The sequence below is a fragment of the Bacillus rossius genome, chromosome 2 (genome assembly GCF_032445375.1).
Source record: "Bacillus rossius redtenbacheri isolate Brsri chromosome 2, Brsri_v3, whole genome shotgun sequence".
NCBI lineage: Eukaryota > Metazoa > Arthropoda > Insecta > Phasmatodea > Bacillidae > Bacillus > Bacillus rossius.
In genome coordinates, this window is record NC_086331.1 from 90,040,145 (window position 1) to 90,060,664 (window position 20,520).

Below are 20,520 nucleotides of genomic sequence, written 5' to 3' on the forward strand. Positions count from 1 at the left end.
ACATCTGTTGTTGAAAAGCAGAACTACTTGCAACAAGTACCTTTGAATGAGATAAATTAATTCTCGCTGATGAAATAATTAAAAAATTCTATTTAAGTAATATATCTAATCTAAAACTCTTAGTTTGCATCTGGCATTAGTCTCAGTAACTAATATGAATCCTGAAACGGGATTTGTTGCTGTATCGAAACGTCATCACTGTAGATACTGTAGCAAGGTGTTTACCTTGAGAAAGAATGCTAAACGACATGAGAGAAGCGAGTGTAATTTGGGTCCTTGTCAAAAACAATTTCATTGTAGTCAGTGTCAGAAATCCTTTGGTAGAAGATTATACTTGGATAGACATTACAAGACCTGTACAATTAAGATGAATAAAGATAACGAAGACTGGGCTACAACATCGCGGAAGAGGAACGAAGGCGAAAAAGCTAATGCTAAAATTACTGATCTGGATCAAGATAATAATATAAAATTTAAAACAAACGAAGGAAGTTGTAACCACATTAAAAATAAAAATATATTTACTCCAATATCTAGTCGTCTCCATGAAAATGAGAAAGATGGAGAACCATCTGAAGCTTACAAGGTCAAAGACTTTGATGAATCATCTGAAGCGGGCATGATTGAAGATTGTGGTGACACATCTGAGGCTGACATGATTGAGTACTGTACTGAAGCACCTAAAGCAGGCAAGATCAAAGACTGTGATGGCGGTCTGAGACCAAAACGATGGAAACGATGTAATAAAATAAATTATCCTGATCAAGTTTGTGATGCTGACATGATTGAAGACTGTGGTGACACATCAGAAGCTGGCATAAACGAAGACTGTGCTGACACATCTAAGGCTGACATGATTGAGTACTGTGCTGAAGCACCAAAAGCAAGCAAGAGCGAAGACTGTGATGGTGGCTTGAGACCAAAACGATGGAAACGTCGTAATAAAATAAATTATCCTGATCAAACTTGTGATAATCACTGGCAAGATGACGAAAGTGACCTTGTGGTTGCTGTTAAAACGATGGACACCAGAGATAATAATATTTATTATAAACATGCAAGGATGATGAACGCAGCAGAAGAGATTGATTATACCTCATGGGAAGATCCTAACATATTGGTTGACAGGCTACGACTACTACATGGATCGCTTTGTGCAGGAAACTATTCGAACATTAAAGAAATATCCTTCATACTCAAAGAACTGAGGGAAGCTGGCTACATACAATAATGGCTTAAATTAAATGTATGTGTAAAACTAGAAAATAAATTAATATTTTTTTTCTTTCCAGATGGTAGCTACTATTTATCAAAATCTGATTTCTAAATAAAACTTATAACTTAAAGGTGTAAAAAAACGTTACCACTGCCAGTCAAAATGTATACTAATAAAGTTATGTCAGTAATCATTCCAAGTTCGATAAGAAAAGTAATTGGAATCAGATGGAACCAATTTAAGATGGAGCTGTTGGAGCATTTGGAGTCTTTTGAAGCATTTGGAGCCTTTTGGAGCTGTTTGAGCCATTTGGAGCATTTGGAGCCTTTGAAGCATTTGGAGGCTGTTGTAGCATTTGGAGCCTTTTGGAGCAATTTAAACATTTGGAGCCATTTGGAGCTGTTGGAGCCATTTGGAGCTTTCTTAATCATTTGGAGCTGTTGGAGTCATTTGGAGCATTTGGAGCTGTTGGAGCCATTTGGAGCTGTCAAGCATTTGGAGGCCGTTTGGAGCATTTGAAGCTGTTGGAGCTGTTGGAGCCATTTGGAGCTGTCAAGCATTTGGAGGCCGTTTGGAGCATTTGGAGCTGTTGGAGCCATTTGGAGCATTTGGAGCATTTGGAGCTGTTGTAGTCATTTGGAGTTGTCAAGCATTTGGAGGCCGTTTGGAGCATTTGAAGCTGATGGAGCTGTTTGAGCATTTGGAGCTGTTGGAGCCATTTGGAGCATTTGGAGCATTTGGAGCTGTTGTAGTCATTTGGAGTTGTCAAGCATTTGGAGGCCGTTTGGAGCATTTGAAGCTGATGGAGCTGTTTGAGCATTTGGAGCTGTTGGAGCTAAGAAGTAGTCGTTGCACGTCTAGGCAGGGCTAAATGTTTATAAGATTGCTGGCTTTCGCAAGTGATTCTGTAGGATAGAAATTGTGTAATAAATATTATTTTTGTAAAAGACTTTATGGTATTTATTTCTAGAACCTTACACTTTTCTGGTACTTTTTTAAAATTAAAGTCATTTTGTATCGACCAGGGATCGAACCAAGGACCTAAGTCGATCTAATCAATCAGTATATAGATTACAAATTTATTTAATGAATTTTTAACTTTTTCCCGAATCTCTAGCATTAAAATTATGAATTACCAATATGTTGGTCTTGATGTTTGATAGGATGAATGTAGTAGAGAATTTAAAGTCTCTTTAAGAACGTTGAACATGGTTTATTGAAGTTATAATTTTTTACATAAAATAAAACATTATTGCATCGATCGAGTATCGAACCAAGGACAGGAATCGATTGAATCAATATGTAAATTAATGAGTGATTTTTTTGATGAATTTTGGATTTTTTCCCGCTTTTCTAGCTACATTATTACATGATTTCAAGATGGCGGCCGAATTTCAAGATGGCGGGGGCACCTTGGTAATAAATTATTACTGCACTCTAGCGGGTAAGAATTAAACTAACATGGCGTCAGCGCACTCTCGCCGACGATACATTGATGATGGCTTCCAGCATCGAAGACAAGATGGCGGACATGACGTCATACTAGGTGACGATATATATGCTATGAAAAATGGTGTTGTGGGTAAGTCAGTCTGCCTGCAGCCACCACGGGGCAAGGAGCCTGTCGCCATTTTTAATATTTTTTTTTGACCTCATCGGGTTCGAACCGAGGACTCCGAGCTCCGTGTCTAAAAAGTACGTTTTTTTAAAAAATATATTAAATTTTTATTAATTGAATTTTTTTATAAATTTTAAAAATTATTTCATTAAAATCGGATAATAAATAAAAAAGTTAAATATGGCGGACGTAACGGAAAATGTAACGGTGACGTCATAATTCAAAATGGCGGGAAAAAAATGCCGGAAAGTTCGAGAAAACAAAATGACGTCATCCAAGATGGCAGATCCAAGATGGCGGATCCAAGATGGCGGATCCAAGATGGTGGATCCAAAATGGCCGCCGGGGTCAAGGTCAAGGTCAAAGTTCAAGGTCACAACCATCCAAGATGGCCGCCGTGACGTCACAATCAAATATGGCGGACCGACAATCACAATCCACGCGCCGGCGCCAGGCGCAGGTCCGTCATTCCTATACTACTACTCCTCAGTCATAACAGAGTAAACCCAAGTTATGTTATAACTTTGTTACAATTCACTCTCCTGATGACTGCGGGGCATCTAGTGGATCTTTTGGTTTTAGAAGGCAAAATAATGATTTCGTCTAGATATTAGTAACTCTGTTTTTATTTTACTTTCGATTATTTTTACATTGGATATTTTATAAGTTGATTAACAAAAATATAATTAACATGGATGTATGATCACATTATTAAATAATGGGCCGGCCTTTATTAGAAAATTATATGGATCATTAGCACAATTTAAATAAAGTTCGTAACAATAAACATGTTAAGGAGTCGCAGGAAACTTCTGGCTGTCTGATCTGAGCAACATCGTGGTTGAATGCTAGTCCGAAAAGGTTAAAAAAACTGAAGAGCTGGCGGTTTGACGATTGCTGGACGAAGTGGAATAGCTGACTGGACGTCAGAGGGCCTAAGTCGTCCGGCCCTTGGAAACTGATCTGGTCTTTGGAATGTGTCCGGTTCATGTAATCTGTCCGGTTCTTGTCATCTGTCCGGTTCTTGTAATCTGTCTGGTTCTTGTAATCTTTCCGGTTCTTGTAATCTGTCCGGTTCTTGTAACCTGTCTGTGAACAGATTCGAAACACATATGTTCAGGACTGATTCACAGACAGTTGTCAAAATAGGCAGAAAATGGCTTCTAATCACGATGATGGTCGGGGAGTAAAGGTTGTCAAAACTCACCAAACAGGGAGATGGCTTCCAGGATCAGCCCGGATGTACTGAGCTCGCGAACTCGCAGTTTTCGCGGCCGTTTCCATGATTAAAAAAATTAATTAATAACTGATGATGAATAAAACATGTCTACTCATACGAGGTAGAGCTACATGGACTGACTAAAGGCTAATCACTACAGTTGTGGGAATCATATCCCTTGTCTAGCTGGTTAATTACATCTTAAAAGAAAAACGGAGAGGCGTCCTGATGACGAAGATACGAAGCGGTCAGTCCAGAATCGCGGCGCGCAGTAAGTTTGGGGCGGCAGCGCCTCGTAATTAAAAGGCGAAGTTAAAGATCAGAAAGGGGGGAGGCTTCGGCTTTCGCACCGAAATGTTCCGAAGATTACTGAGGGGCTTGTCGAGAAATACTGACTTCGATATTTCGAAGTTGGTGGTACTGGCCGATGATGGCCGATGACCTACTGAGGTGTGTCTGAACTAAGTAGAGGTCGACTCACACGAGGCGACTGCTAGCAGCATGGAGCTTATGGAGCGGACTGAGCCAGTGCTCTGGTGGCCGGGGAAGGAACTACGGGGTACTGGTTACTGCGGGAGACGCCAGAGGGCAGGCGTTCAACGGGCGTTCAAACTCCCAGGGGAAGTGATTCGCAAAACTACAGCCAGATGGCACAATCATGTACTTTTTTGGGACTGGAGTCGTGGCCTTGGGATAGGCCGACCCTGGCCGGGGTTAGTGGCCGGTCAAAGCTCTGGGCAGAGTTCCCAGGATAACTTGGAGAGGTGGGGTGTGTGGGGGCTGCTGATGGCAGTGGGAAAGGGGCTCTACTGAACCCAGAGGCGTGACTGTACGTTGGTGAAAATGGCTCGCGTCAGGTGAGGTCTTAGAAACAGCCTGCCCCGAGAGCTTGCAGGACATAGCAGTTCTCGTCATGGATCGGCGGCGAATTACAGGCGACGTTCGTGCGCCAAGGCGGGAATAAACTGATACCAGTCTGACTGGCAAAAGACTCGTCAAAAATCGGATCTATGGCTGGGAAAAATTGGGGAGGCAGGCCTGGCAAAGATTGAATGGGAGTGTACAGGAGGAGGAACAAGTTTAAGTTCTTGCAGCAAAAGAATGACTGGAGACATTATTTTTTAGAAATTCAAATTTAAAATTGTGCCAAAATACTTGTTGGCAGCACATAGTCTGTAAGGCTCGGCCTCACATGCTGAAAGGTTTACGTCATTTTTGTCACTAATATTTTTGAGGGCTTTTCAAGATGGCGGACATAACATAATAAGCAACGATCCTGGAATCCAAGATGGCGGGCGTAACGTTACATGTAACATTTATAGAATCCAAGATGGCGGCCGTAACGAAAAGTGTAACGGTGGCATCATAATTCAAAATGGAGGTTTGACGTAATTCATTCTTATTGGTTTTTATTGAGAATTTTTTAAATATTTTAATAAATTACACGTTTACTCTCGACGGGAATCCAACCGAGGACAGAAATGGATTAAGTAGGGCCTAACTAAATATTTTATTTAAACAATTTTTTAAATACTTTTTGAAATTTTTCCGGAATTTTTTGGTCAAAAATTAAAGAATTTGATTTTTATTGTCAAGGTCAAGGTCAATGCTCTCCGCCAGCGGCTTAGGGCCGCTTGGCAATGGGGAATTTAAGCCATCATGGAGAATATGTGTGCTTTCTAAGGCAAAAGTATTTTGAGGTTTTTCGAATTCCGAATTTTTTATTTTTTTTATGGACAAAAACGGGAAATTTTCCCTCAAGAACGGGAAATTTTTAGAAATTTTGAGTCATTTTCAGTAATTTTTGAGTCCAAAATGGCTGCCGTGACGTCAGAGCAATCGGTCAATGACCCGGCACCAGCACCAGCGCCTGGCGCCTGAGCCCGGACATACTTTCTTATACTACTAATAGTGTTTGATTATTATTTGTTTTATGTTTTAGCTAGTGTTTATATTAAATGTATCTTTTTTTATATATTTTTTGTTCCATGTACCTACTTTGTGACTGCAATAACGTGTTCATCTATCTATCTATCTAATATTCATAGGGAAAAAATCACATTGAACAGTGATAAAAAAGGTATATGTGAGTATAATTAATAATATTTGCTTTATTTTTCCTACAAATTTCTTCCCGTTTTTTCGTACATGCGTAAATTGTGTTTAAGTGATCAATTTTCATATATACGCTACACTGCTTTAATTATTTTTTCATTTCAACCTTTTTGTATAAAAACGTTGTTTAGCCGTAAATTTAATTGGTTTGTCTTAATAACATTTCTGAATACATTAAAACACAAATATAATTTAGGCTGCTTAGATCTTTGAAATACCTCTATTTGCGTTGGCTTTTGTGGGGAAATAATCCGAAGCCATTTTTTTTTGCTTTCGCCGAGTTAGAACCGAGGATTCCATGATGTAAGTGCGATTTTTATCAAAATTGTATTAAAATTTAATAAATTGATTTTTTTTTATAAATTTTAAGCTATTTCCCATTATAATCTGGCAATAATTACGGATTTTCAATATCGCGGACGTGACAACATAATTTCAAAATGGCAAAATGTTTTTTTATTTAAATTTTTATAATTTAAGTTTTTATAATTTTTTTTTTAAATTTAACCGATTTTCTACCATAAAAAACCGGATATTCAAAATGGGTGCCATAGCGAAAATGGCAATAGTGATGTCATAATTCAAAATGACTTAAAACAAATTGGCAGAATACAATATGGTTGAGCCAATATGGCGGATCCAAGACTGAGGATCCAAAATGGCCGCCGAGGTTAACGTCAAGATCAGAGGTCAAGGTCAACGTCATCCAAGATGGCCACCATAATGTCACAATCAAATATGGCAGTCTTTCAATCCCAATCCACACTCCTACTCCTGTCCCCGGACCGTCATTTACATACTACTCACAGATAAACTAGCCATTCATATCCCTTTCGAATAATTTATAAAATTTCCCACAGATTTGTGCGAGTTTAAGCCACTGTTGAAATCCTGTCACACTTGAATCATGTATCTAAACTAACATTTTTTCATTAACTTTTAACAACTAACGCATACAATTCATAACCGTAGTATGTGGGCGATATTCCGTCGCCTGGAACTCCCTGCGGTGCTCGTGGTTTCGATGTCCTTGTCCTGATATTTAGATCGCCAGTCCGCAATGCCGTGATGACAAGGCAGTTTGCGGCACACTCTGTCGCAGCGCTGTCAGATCAAGCTTCCCGCAAATCATCGAGCATTAATAAAATTTCGAAAATTTTTGTAGTAATAAGTTATCAGATAATTAACAAAAGGATATTTGAAATATTTTGTCCTTTGACCACTTTATTTCAATGTTTAGTCGTATCGAAAACTATCTAATAACAATTTGTATTAAATTGATACAGATTTGATAATAGACCTAGCGATCAAATTATGAAGTATTTCAACCATTGTTTTATTCTTTTCCACCCTTTGCAGTAATGTCTGGTCTTATCAAACATTGTTTCAGGAAAGTCTTAAGATAGTGTTTTTTTTTAATGTTTACATTAAATTTTAATGGATTTTACAGTGCAACTTCTAAGGACGCCACTGTCCTTCAACCTTAATTTTTCTACACCTTTAAGTAATGTTTGGTTGTATCAAAATTTGTTTCAGACAATAGTTGCAGATAATATTTAGAAGATTAATAATAAATCGAAACTAATTTGTTAGTGTGCATAATTAAAATACTGATTAAGACAAAACATTTTTTTATTACTTTTGGAAGGGATAGTAACTTCAAAATAATGGATTTTTTTTATATTTATGAATACAATTTTTTAAAGCCTTCCACATTTCTACCCCCTTGCCCATTACCTAACTAGACAGAGATTTCCTATCATTTTTTTATGACTGAGTCTACAAGTGATTTTTGTCAACGTGCGGAAGTTTTCGTGTCCACATAAACTTAGGAGATGAAAATAGTTTTGTGGTCAATGGACCATGAAAGGAAATATGTTTGTACGAATTTTCAGGAAATTACTCCTTAGTAACAACTACAATAGGCAGCCATTCTTCGAAATCTACCGAATACTACATGGTTATTTATGATCTGGAACTAAAAATAAACACGAATGAAAAAACAACATTAATTGCATCATAAACTACTATTTATCAATAAATATTGCAACTGCTGCAGATATTACTGTAATGTTACGTATTATTTTATGAGCAGAAATGAAGTGACTGTAAATGTGGTTTTCGAAACTTACAATGAGTTACGCTGGCCTTAGAACTGTAAATCAGTGTGTTTTAACACAACAAACATGTTTAACCAATAATTGAAAATTAATTTTGCTGGTTGAAATAATTTAAAATTTTTAGATTGTGCGTGTTCTGTGCAAAAAGAAATATTAAATATTTTTCATCTCAGCTTTGTTAGCAATACGCTAAGGAAATACTTGGTCACTTGAAAAAATATAGTTTCAAAGAACACTGACCAACTGAATGATAGTAATGATAAGCCCTGAATATTAAGCTAAGTATTAATTACAAATCATCGAATTTGTAGAGAATCACTATAGGGATAATGATGGCCAATGCAAATAGGTATTATTATTCAGTAAATAAGGAGAATGTGTATTTGCTTGCTGCTTTAAAAATCAGCAGTTTTCATTAATGAAGCAGCAGTTTGAATTGAACTGATTGTGGTCGTTTCCAGCAATGTTTGCAGTCCAGCTGGCTGGGTTGCTGCTATACCTCATAAGCGCACAGCTTGTAAACACACGATTTAGAAATTTTAAACTGTGGCGTATCTAAGTTACACAGTTCTGACTTCTGAAATGGTTGGTTTTGTATTTCTAATATGATAGTTTTAGTCGTGTGCTTATAGCTTATGCCAGTTGTAACTAGTGTGTTGCTATCTCTAGAACATTCTAAGTCAAATGTTGCTATCTTGCAGTAGTGTTTGCAAGCAGATTGCGAGCGCTAGATGTGTCCGCACCGAGTCGATAGCCTTCTCCAGCCGGAAGATCTCCTCTTGCAGCAGGTGCAAGGTGCCCGTCTTGCCGCGGTGCCTGGCGAAGGCAGCGGCGCAGGCCGAATGGATGCTGTTCACCCAGTTCTCCAGCTCCACCTGGCAGGGCGCCTGCAAGCACACCCACAAGCCGCCTACACCACCACCACACCACCACTCCACCACACCACCACGCCACCACACCACCACACCACCACACCACCATGCCACCACGCCACCACACCACCACACCACCACGCCACCACACCACCACACCACCACGCCACCACACCACCACACCACCACACCACCACGCCACCACACCACCACACCACCACGTCACACAGCCTCCTGCCTCCAAAACACCTTCTCATCATTGCTGTCACGTCAGGGCTTTTCCTCCAGTTTTACTCCCATAGCTCTCTTGCACTTGTTGTTGTATCACATATGTTGTTGCCAGTTATTTACTAAAGGTCATTTTCGAAATGCCAAAAGTCACACAAGTCATAATTATGACAATTTTCGTGACCTTTTACAGCCATTGGACAGCATTTAATAAATATCTTTCAAGCAAGTTTAAGCCGAAACATAATATGCAGAAGATCTACCCTGATAAATTTACAGCAAAAGCCTTCAAATAATAGTAATGAAAAGAAAATGAAACAAAAAAAACATGGCTTGTGAAACGGAGACCTAAGTATTGGATATTTGTACTATTTACTTACAGTTTATGGCCCTGGAATTAAATGTTAGAGACAGTATTAAAAATATATTTTTTGGCCTGACAGGAAATGCTACCATTAAACATCTGCTTTCAATATATATTTATTTTTTTCGTATGATTTTTTTTGTGTTCGTTGTAATGATTTTTCAGATTGCCTATTTAAAGATAAATATTTTTAAGACATTTTAATGTAATTTCACATTTAATTGGTTTCTGTTTTTTTTTGTTGTGAATTTAACTGTGATATTTTAATTCTGTATTGAAACTGACTCCTGCGTGTGAAGTGGCGCCGGCTGAAAGACGTGAGACCGAGTGCTGTGGAAGAGCGCGGGGCGGACAATTGATGTGTGGTCACTGACGGACACGGGATACCCAACATGTTGAGGGGATCATTGAGCGGTCTGTGGCGGTCTTGGTGGACGACCGTAACAATTTAGGCGAGCCAGAATGCAATGAAGAGTCCCGTGGGTTGCCCAGACCAGGCTCGTGCCGGCAGGAAACAAGCTACTGAACTATGCACATCCAGGGATCCTGGGACGGCGGTCAAGTCGTCAGGTCCACTACTAAAACGGTGGACTGTGTGGCTGCGATAAACGTGTTTCTTGATAGCGCAGATCTTCAGTGAATCTCATCGTTAATGATTCACTCGTGATAAGCCACTCAGAATGCTGGTGTTACTTATTGTATAATTTCTACCACTTCTTGTTTATTTTTGCATATACAAACTGTGTCTTTAAGTTGCCTACACCATCTCAAAATTTTCTTGTGGCTTAGTGCTTCCTTTTCGTAGCGATTTCTAAACGATCTTTGCACAGAAATAACGGACGAAACTCTGGCATTCTCAACTGTATAAAAACCTTTCTTTGTCAGTGTCACAAATTTTTGTTTCTATCACCGCGTTGGAAAAAAGTGCTGGTATCTATTAAGTGATGTTGACAAAACAAATTGGAATATTTTTCTTTATTTTCCATTATTTTTGCCAATATATGTATAATAGTTTTGAAAAATTAGTTTTAAAATTTAGTCACTCATTTATGCTAATCTTTTGTTTTAATAACTAGTTAATCGACTCAGATCCTATAATAAAGACTTATGTAAGGTCTCGATTCTTTTGTTTAATTTTTGGACGAAATGATTAGAACCACACTATTGTAATTTGTACTTTTAAACATTTTATTTTTTTTTGTTTATAAAAGTGTTCCTGGATGTAAGTTTGACCTAAACCTCTATATTACCATTTCGGTTAAAATATGTTTGTTAAGTGAAACATTTTTTGCTCTTCCTTTGCAAGTGTATAGAGTTGAATGTCCTTTGAGTTCAGCCTTTTGTCTTTTAATAATTTAGTTAACTAAAATTATGTCTGCTGAAATAATGTTAGAAAATTTGCTTTCTATATTCTTTGTTGAATAATTGGGACACTTATTATTTCTTTAAATTTATATCTACAGCGGATTACAATGAACTTATCTACTCATTGTAATAAACTTTAAAACACATGTTTTTTTTTCTTTTACTCATTCTTTTTAAGACAAATCTAAACAATAAATATTGCACATGCTAACCTAAATTTACAGTAAATGCCTTCGTACAACTGATGTTTCTCTGATGCAATTATGATGTAGGAACCAATGACCAAAGAAGGCATAAAACCTCTGAAAAATTTGTCCAAAGCGGAATTTTTTTCAAAGTGGGGAAGTCCACCATTATTAATAAAAATACCAAAAAGGTACCCATTGTAGACCTTGGGCATCATTTTAAAAACGTGCAGATAAGCTCTAAATAATGTCTTTCAGCATTCTATTAAAATTATTTCCCTTAATAGATTTCCGCGCATTCACTCTCGGTAAAACTTAATAATCTGAAATAATTGTGAAACACAACGATGTTATATATATATATCCTATTACTAAACAAAAAATTAATTGATGGCATTTAAAATAAACGTTTATCACGGTTAAGGAAATAAAACATTATTTACATACTAATGAAGAACCTAAATGTAAAATTATTTAATGGAATGTTAGAGTTATTTAGCTTCTGGATTGTAGTAACGTCTAAGTCGAAGATTTCACCGATGTTTTTGTCGATCTTGAATTCGCAATCATCAAAGTAGCCGTTTACTTCCAAGGTTCTTCGAAATTCTCTAGCCTTTAAATATTCTCGTCTGAGGAGGGATCGTATCCCTGTGATGAGATCGTATCCCTATGATGAAATCGTATCCCTGTGACAAGATCGTAACCCTGTGACGAGAATATATCCCTGTGATGAGTTCGTATCCCTATGATGAGATCGTATCCCTGTGACAAGGTCGTAACCCTGTGACGAGAATATATCCCTGTAATGAGATCGTATCCCTGTGAGAGAACATATCCCTCTGAAGAGGTTGTGTCCTTGTGACGAGATTGTATCCCTATTATGAAATTGTATCCCTGTGACGAGATCGTATCCTTCTGTTTAAATCGTATCATAAAAAAGTTAAATTTTCGTCCCAATGTGTTTCCTTTTTGCTGTGAGTGCTTCCAAATGTGCTTTCTTTTTAAAATTTTGGTTTTACTTGTGTATTTATGCAAATAGGTGTTGTTTTGAATCTCAAGGGAGGTAGGTGAAGGGTTCACACGGCAGTAATCACATTTTATGCCCCGGTTGAAGGATAGCAAAAATCCGTCCCAGGCTATAAGCAGTTTTTAAGGTCAAATGAATTTTGTTTATACTTTAACGTTTTTATATACCTAATGTTTTGTGCATTGATTTAATTATTTGTAATATGAAATTTTTTATGTGAATACGAGTAAAATAATAAAATAGAATTTAACTATATTAAAATAATGAACAATACCTATTGTGAAAAAAAATTGAATTTGTTTTTAGTTTATGAGTACTTTACAGAATTAAAATGCGAAAAATATCTACAACAAAATCTTTCCCCCCAAGTAAAATTTTGTCATTCACACAATTCTTGCCATTATTATTTTTGAAAGTTAAAGTTAAAAGCGATTAACTTTTCATACGGTACTTAGCATGGTCGACTCTACCACTGCGCAAAAATCCAGCTTCGGACCAATTTTTCACAGGTAACTTCCTGTATGGCACGGACTACTATCTGAAGCCACAGAGAATGAAAACAAATATTTCGTGCCGAAAAATCGAAATGAGAGTCTTCAAACAATGATTAAATTGTCACGAGTTTAATCTGATCGTAAATTCAATCTGCTGTCGAGTGTCATTCATAAAAGAAAACTGCGAGGGAACATTCACTAAATGGCAATCAAACACATTCCGTCACCTTTCAGCTGAAACAAATAAAGGTGAAGTGCAACGAATTCTCTGAAATGCTAAGGAAATGATTTCAGTTTGAACGATTTCAGGAATGTAGCCCACACTGGCAACAGAAAAGGGCACGGTTTCCATTTCAAGTGAAGACAGAGCTTCACAGGGTTCGCAAATCGGATTCCAGGCAAGTATACATTCAGACAAAGAGGATAAGTTCACGGCGCTTAACTGGACTGCAGTCAAACAGAGTTATAGTGACATAAACAATCAGCATTCAGAAATTGAAGATGCGACTTTGTCAGCCATTTAATACCAACGCCACATATAAAGAAATTATATAATTGAGCTCGAAGATTGTTCAGGGTCCCCGCCCTACACAGGAGAGCTAAGTGCCGAACGGGTTACAGATTTTAACTATCCATTAACTCAAAACGGTCCTAGAGACAGAAGCATGTATATGAATGTTCCTCCTGTTCCAGGAGTTATTCTGATGTTCTGAGGTATTTGTGACCGTCATCTTGGATGACCTTAACCTCGGAATTGTCCAATTTTTTTAGAATAAAACAAAAGTCCCTTTTTAATGAGAACATTCAGGGTCGTAGTAACCGGGGGGGGGGGGGACAGGGGGGACGTGTCCCCCTGAACTTTTTGGGTGGAGGGGACTGCCCCCCCCCCAACTTTCTAGACCGTGATATTTTTATTTTATAATATTATTATGCCCAACTTTATTTGAAATTTCTTCACTCATCAAATTTTATCTTAAAGAAACAATAATAATTTTAACATCGATGTATCCAATGGTTAGATACAAAAACTGCTTAAAAAGCGCTATTTTGCACTTTTAAAACCAAAATTTTCCTATGGAGGACCCCCGGACCCAGGGGTGTAGCCAGGGGGGGGGGGGGGGTTTAGGTGTTCAAACCCCCCCTTAGCACCAAATCTTTAATTAATTTCTTATTCATCTCTCAAACAAATTTTTATATTAAAATTAATAAAATTTTTACCATTACAATATTTAAATTTAAGTACCGAAAACTACTAAAGTAGCACTATTTTACAACTTAAAATCCAAATTTTCCCGGGGGAGGACTCCCGAACCCCCCGCTTTAATACGGGGGGAGGGGGGCCATGCTTCTTAACACCCCCCCATACACAAATCCTGGCTACGCCACTGCCCGGACCCCCCGTCTTAGTAACAGGGGAATGGGTTTACATGACATCAAAATCATTATTTGTCCCTCCCAACTTTATGAACACAGCTACGCCAATGGGAACATTTAGAGTTCTCTCAAAAATTCCATTCTATCTCTCATGACTACTAGTATATAAGTTCTTCTTAAAGGTTTTTAAGAAGAAAAAAATATTAAATAAAATGGCATAAGGTCGTGCGACAGGTCCCTTGTAAAATACCAACATTTTTTCCTATCAAACTAAGGTTTTCTTATACTTTTATTGACATAAAGGGTTTCGGTAAATATATATATATTTTTAACGATAGTTCATTTTATGAAATGGAGAAAATTTGAAAGATATATATTTTTTAACATTTATTTATTCCACAATAAATAATTTGATATAATTATATCTCTAATAGTTCCATAGAACGCGTCAGATAATTATTTATGTAATGAGATTCGAATTATAATACACATAATATAAATGTATTTATAAATGATTACAATAACATACCTCTCTAAGAAGATCTCTACACTTTAAAACTCTTCTTCAAATGTTATTTTAAGTTTTTGTTTTATTTTTCTTGTATTAATATCAGATAATTTTTAGAAGAATAAGTATATCGAGCGATTGGTCTGAAATTAAATTGATGACATGTTAGTTGAAAACCACACATGGTGGGCGAAGCTAAGCCTACAAAAGAATAATAGGTTACGCGTAGCGAATGTTCGTACGTCCAAAAGATAAAACCCTAGTATATCATGCTGCCTTTCGCTTCCACTCTAGCTCAACTTCCAACTTTTATGTACGTAAGTGCGGACACCTCGCATGCACTTCCTCTTTCCCGCTGATTGAGTAAATACAAAGGCCATTTTCACATACATATTTGGCGTTTACATTCTTTTCGTGCAATAAATATGAGAGTAGTTTACGGAATTTAATTTAAGCTGCAAAATATTGTTTGAATTATATTAAGAGGTGAATAATGTTATAAATCAATAATTGTTTTAAAATTGTTACGTGTGTAGGTTTGCAATTTTTATAAAATTATTTAATATAATTAGAAAATAATTTCTTTTTTCATTTATCATGTGACTGTTGTTTGAAACGTTATGTTATGTTAAATGCACAGTAGATATAAGCAAGAGAATCATGTTCACACTGGACCACACAAAGTATATGCAAATTAAGATTATCAATCACTGTCGCATCCCCTACCCATCCTAATCAATCAAGCCTTTTTTTATTGTTCTCCACCTCCCCCTTAATACTCATGAAACTACACCCCCTTTCACCTCCTCTACAACCACCCTGGGGCCTCAACCATTTAATTACTAATTATTTCTTTTTCAAATAAATCCAATATTCTGTTTTGATTTATTGTGTTATGATTGACTGTTGTATCTCGCAGGTGTACTCCAAACACATCCTCACACACGTCTTTTCAAACCCTTCTTTCCCACGAATCCCATTTTTTTTTATTTTCCCTCTCCCTCCCCTTCTGAACTTATTTGAGAAGTTGTGAAGTAGGTGCCGCTGGTATGAGATGTCGTCCGCCATCTGGGGTGTTGGCCACCTTGAATGACGTCACACTTAGTTGAGAAGTTGGAGGGTAGGTAGCACCGGAGTCGCTGGGTATGATTTTTTATTTTATAAAAATCAGTGTATGGTAGCTGGAGATCGATTCTTGATCACTCTTGATATCTCGAGGTTTGGAGGCGAGCACCTTATCCATTCGGCCATGGAATCAGTTATAGAGTAAGGAAGTAAATAAGGTATATTAAATAGGAATGGAGGGGAAGTTGAAATTATAAAGTGGGGGAAATTATGATATAAGTATTCAAAGAATTCTAATGAGGAGGTGATGGTCAAGAAAAAATTTAATAAAAAAAATTGTTTGTGTATTGATGAGAGTGCAGTCTGATAAGTTTAATTTAATGTGTACATATAATATTAATTTAGAAAATTTTAAAAATTGAATGAACTGCTATACAAAGTAACAAACATATTTTCCCTCCCGAACCTTCTCAAAAAGTTATCATTTTCAACACAATTTCTAGTATTTAATAAAAAAAAATGCAATTACGTACGAGCATAAACAAAATTACAAATTAGTTCTTGGAAAGAAAATTAAATAAACCTCTTGTGATGCAATTTGCTTTTGAATTTCCGTGTCTAGGCAACTCGCAATATAGTTTTGTACAATTGTTTGCTACATGCATCTTTTCAGTCTCAATACAGGATAATATCAGTGGCGTGTGGTGGAGTTATTTGTGTGGGTAAGCTATCTCACTGATCCCCGACCTTAAGGCGGGGTCCGGGGGCCCTCCCCCGGAAAAATTTGGATTTATAGGTGCAAAATGGGGCTATTTTTGCAGATTTCCTGGTAGAAGTATGTAATGCACTTGGCCAGCAAAAAATGTTTTCCAAGTAATGGGCAGCCTGTTAACCACTCATTTTTCGAATATAAATTACAATTAAAATGTCTAACAAAAGATTTTCCTGTTGTTTTTATGTCTAAATCAGGAGTCGGTCTCCCCACTACCAACATTTTTTTTTATCTTCAAAAGAAAAGGAATTAAAATCAGTACTCAAAAAATTGCAAACAACGCAGTGGCTGAGTTCTCGGCTGGGGCCGTGTTGAGAGTCCTGCTCAAAGCCGGACAGCATACGCAGCGGAACTCACAGCTTACCTTGTTGGCACATGGACGGCAGTCGCAGATGAAGTTTACATTCTCACTGGCTAGCACTTAAAACGAAAACAGTAAACACGAAAACAGAATAAAATGATCGTAAAACGGACACTGTTGCGCAATGAAAACTTGCATTATAAGTGTAAAAATAAAATTTGTACCGGTATTTGTTTGTTGCACGACACAACGCAACTTCTGCCTACCAACGCGCGCACACACGGCTAAGGCCAGCTGCTCTGGCTACAGCGGGCCTTGAGCGAACATTACCGAAGTAGTCTCACGAAGATACGCGAATCCTTCCCCCCCCCCCCCTCCACCCAGCCTCTTCACCCATCCGGCTTTCACGTTACCATGACAACCGGGTGACACGGTAACCGACGCGCCCGCTACGGTGATCGCATCGCACTGGCACACGAGATGAAATTACCAGATAGCAAAAATTATTACTTAACGCCAAGCATCATAACAACAGGGTTAAGTAAGCACTGATTACCTAGCGTCAATTGAATACACGCCACTGGATAAAATGGACAGGATTCACACCCTCCGAAAAAATAAAAAGCAAAACAAGAAATCCTTAGCTCAAAAAATTGACTTTGACTCTACTTTAGCGCGATACTTTGCACCAATAAACGAGCGGTCCAAGACATATGCATGAAAGAAAAACATGTAGAATATAAACATGCATCCATCACTATTTTGATTACATTAACCAACACACAACATGAAAATTAATTAGGAATAATCATAAAACAGTTGAAAACAATATGCACAAGTACAGTAAATATAATTCCTTACTCGCAAACAATAATAATATAAATAGAGCGATAAAACATTAACGAACTACCTGTTTACACCACCATAAAATTTATGGAACTCTCTTCATACTATGACAGCCCAAAATTAGATACCATGTTGCCAGAAAATATGACGACCAACAATTTTCCCCAGAGAGCTAGCTTCCAAGCAGCGCAACTCGCCTCTCTACAGGTGTGTCTTCTACCTCCTCTCCCCATATAAAGGATACATCAAAGTCTGCCTTCTGTGTTCTTAATCCCCCTCTATTCTTCAATCCCCTCTATTCTTCGTGCCCTCGGAATCAATTGAGGCGGGGGGGGGGGGTTGGAGAAATGGGACCAGCCAGGGTAACCAGTTCCATTCATCCCCTGCTAGCAGGGGTGAAGTTTGGTATGAGCAACCATAATTTTCTTATTCTTTTGAATATTTTTAATTTTTAATATTTTTTTGTCTTGGAAATTTATAAATATGATTTTTTTGTGACTTATTTTCTTGTGTTGGGGTGCTTCGATTTTATAGTTTCTTGAACATGGTGTATGGGATGTTTTCAGGGTTCTTCATAAATCGTATCAGCTAGTAAAATTTACTTCTGATATTTCGATGATAACGATAAAAACTGCAGCTCTCTCTATCTTCATTCACAAATGCTTGATTAAGCAAAAGGAGTGGGGGCTTTCAAAGTATTGAGTAGTATGCATATGGTCCAAGTGGTTTTTGCTCATGGTGTTTCAAGTTACGAATAGTTTTGAATTAATACATATTTCTTTGTAATTTCCAGAGTGTCGAAAAAAATGCAGTATTGTATTTTTGTTTCAAAAATAGTTGGCTGAGTATGAGGAGTGCGAGGCTTTCGATGCATTAGTTGGAGTTAAATTTCAGACATAGTTCGTATTATCTTTCATGCTTAGGAATATTAGAGGGTTGATGTCAAGTAGATTTATTTTCCTACTAGCCGGAGAACCCGCGCTTTACTACGGTAGTCTACAGAGAGAAAAACTCGCACTGCTCATTATGCATGCCCCTCCTCGAGGGTGCGCCACTGTCGTTGCAAAAGCCATACGCAGAAGACATCAACAGTGCAAAAGCCCGTATACATGGAAACGAAAAAATCATCACCATTGAAATGTGATTTTATTGTTCTGTCTCCGGCTCCCATCATCATAGAAAGATTTTAAAAAATGTCGTGCCTTTTAGTACTCTTCAGTGATGTTTAAACATCTAAACTCGGTAACGAGCAGATTCGTGTGTACTCGTATTGCAAATAAACATTTAATTCTAAACTCATACATGAAATTTAAGATAGAATTCTACAAAATAATGCCGAGCATAAAAAATATACGAAACGTATACGTCCAACTTTTTATTATTTCCACAAACCGATCTCCTGGGTGGCCAACAGCCCATAGTAGCATTGCTAGCCGCATACCCGCTGCCTCCAACCACGTGGCCAACTTTAAAAAAATTACCTCAACGTGACATTTTTCTATCTGTTAATGTTATAATACAATTTAGATTGTGTGAACATTTATGTTACACAATATGAAGAACGGTGGTATTTATATCATGTTTCATATAATTATGTAAAAATGGTTTTTACCATGTGTATACCCTATTTTATTTCATTCTCATGAAACTACACAAAGAAAAATAAATTACATCGAAAATAAATAAGAGGAAGTCACAAGTTAAATATACTAAATATTTAATCAAACTTTCGTCCAGTTACAATTAAAGTAATATTCTGCACGCCTTTTGGATTTCTAAAGCATCGCAAAATTTCATTTCATTAGCTCAAAATTTTCTACCATAGACAAAAAACAATATAAATTGCAAGAATGTTCTTTATAATGTAAACAATCAAATTTTTATGAATAACAGAAAATGTAACTAAAGGAGTAAATTTATCTATAAAAGTGTCACAGTATGAACTTTCCTGCATTTGAGGCCGTACATATCACCGAAAGGACTTTTACTAAATTAATAATAAATTTATGAATTGCGTATGCATTAAAATTTTTATCTACATTCCCACACAGTTTAATGTGGAAAACTTAATTATCATTGGTCGAAAAGTGCACTAACTTGAACTGCAAATGTAACACTGCAAAGAGATAAATTCATAGTCTACAACACAATATAATAAACGTCCGTACTATGAACAAAACACGTGGCGAACATCGTTTCCCGCGCTTTCAAGCGACCGCGAGCGAGCTAAGGGTCCTACTGTGACGTAGAACCCCCACCCCGAGTGAAAATGCCCGCTGGTTGCCAGGGGCAACGACTAGCCTCCCCTTCTACAGACCTTGGCCAACACCCACCCTGAGAGACTCTCGTGCACCAGCGCACGTAAACGCTATTTGGCGACCTGGGTTCACCCTTCACCAAAATTCGTCCCAGGAGGCAGGCGGGCCCACGTAAACTCTATATTAAAATACTGGATGTCCGTAAAAGAATGTCCCATTTTCATTAGGATATTCTAACAGTTTAATTTAGACTATATACAACAAATCATACATCAAATTGAAGGGAAACTAACCTTTATTTCATTATAAATGTTCCATATATGCACCACGGCACACATTATATTAACACGGCTATATTAATATTTATTTATTCAAGACATTTAAAAATTATTTTATTACCATATGATAACATATATACTATGGAAGAAGGTGTGTAGTCTAAAGACATATCTATGACATAGGATATAAGTTTATATTAAAATTAAAAAGTATTTTAACAAAATAAGTTATGATATATTATACAAATTAAAGGGAAATATGTCACATATAACTATGCAATAAGATTTTATGTAA

General features: G+C 37.1%; 1 protein-coding gene across 1 annotated transcript in view; it reads right to left on the reverse strand.

The window, feature by feature from the left end:
- LOC134529449 (protein still life, isoforms C/SIF type 2) overlaps window positions 1–20,520 on the reverse strand; it is a 496,520-nt gene that overhangs the window by 249,972 nt on the left and 226,028 nt on the right. Inside the window, exon 4 of the mRNA XM_063363556.1 lies at window positions 9,032–9,175. Within this exon, the coding sequence (XP_063219626.1) occupies window positions 9,032–9,175 (144 nt within the window). The remainder of the gene's footprint in view (window positions 1–9,031; window positions 9,176–20,520) is intronic.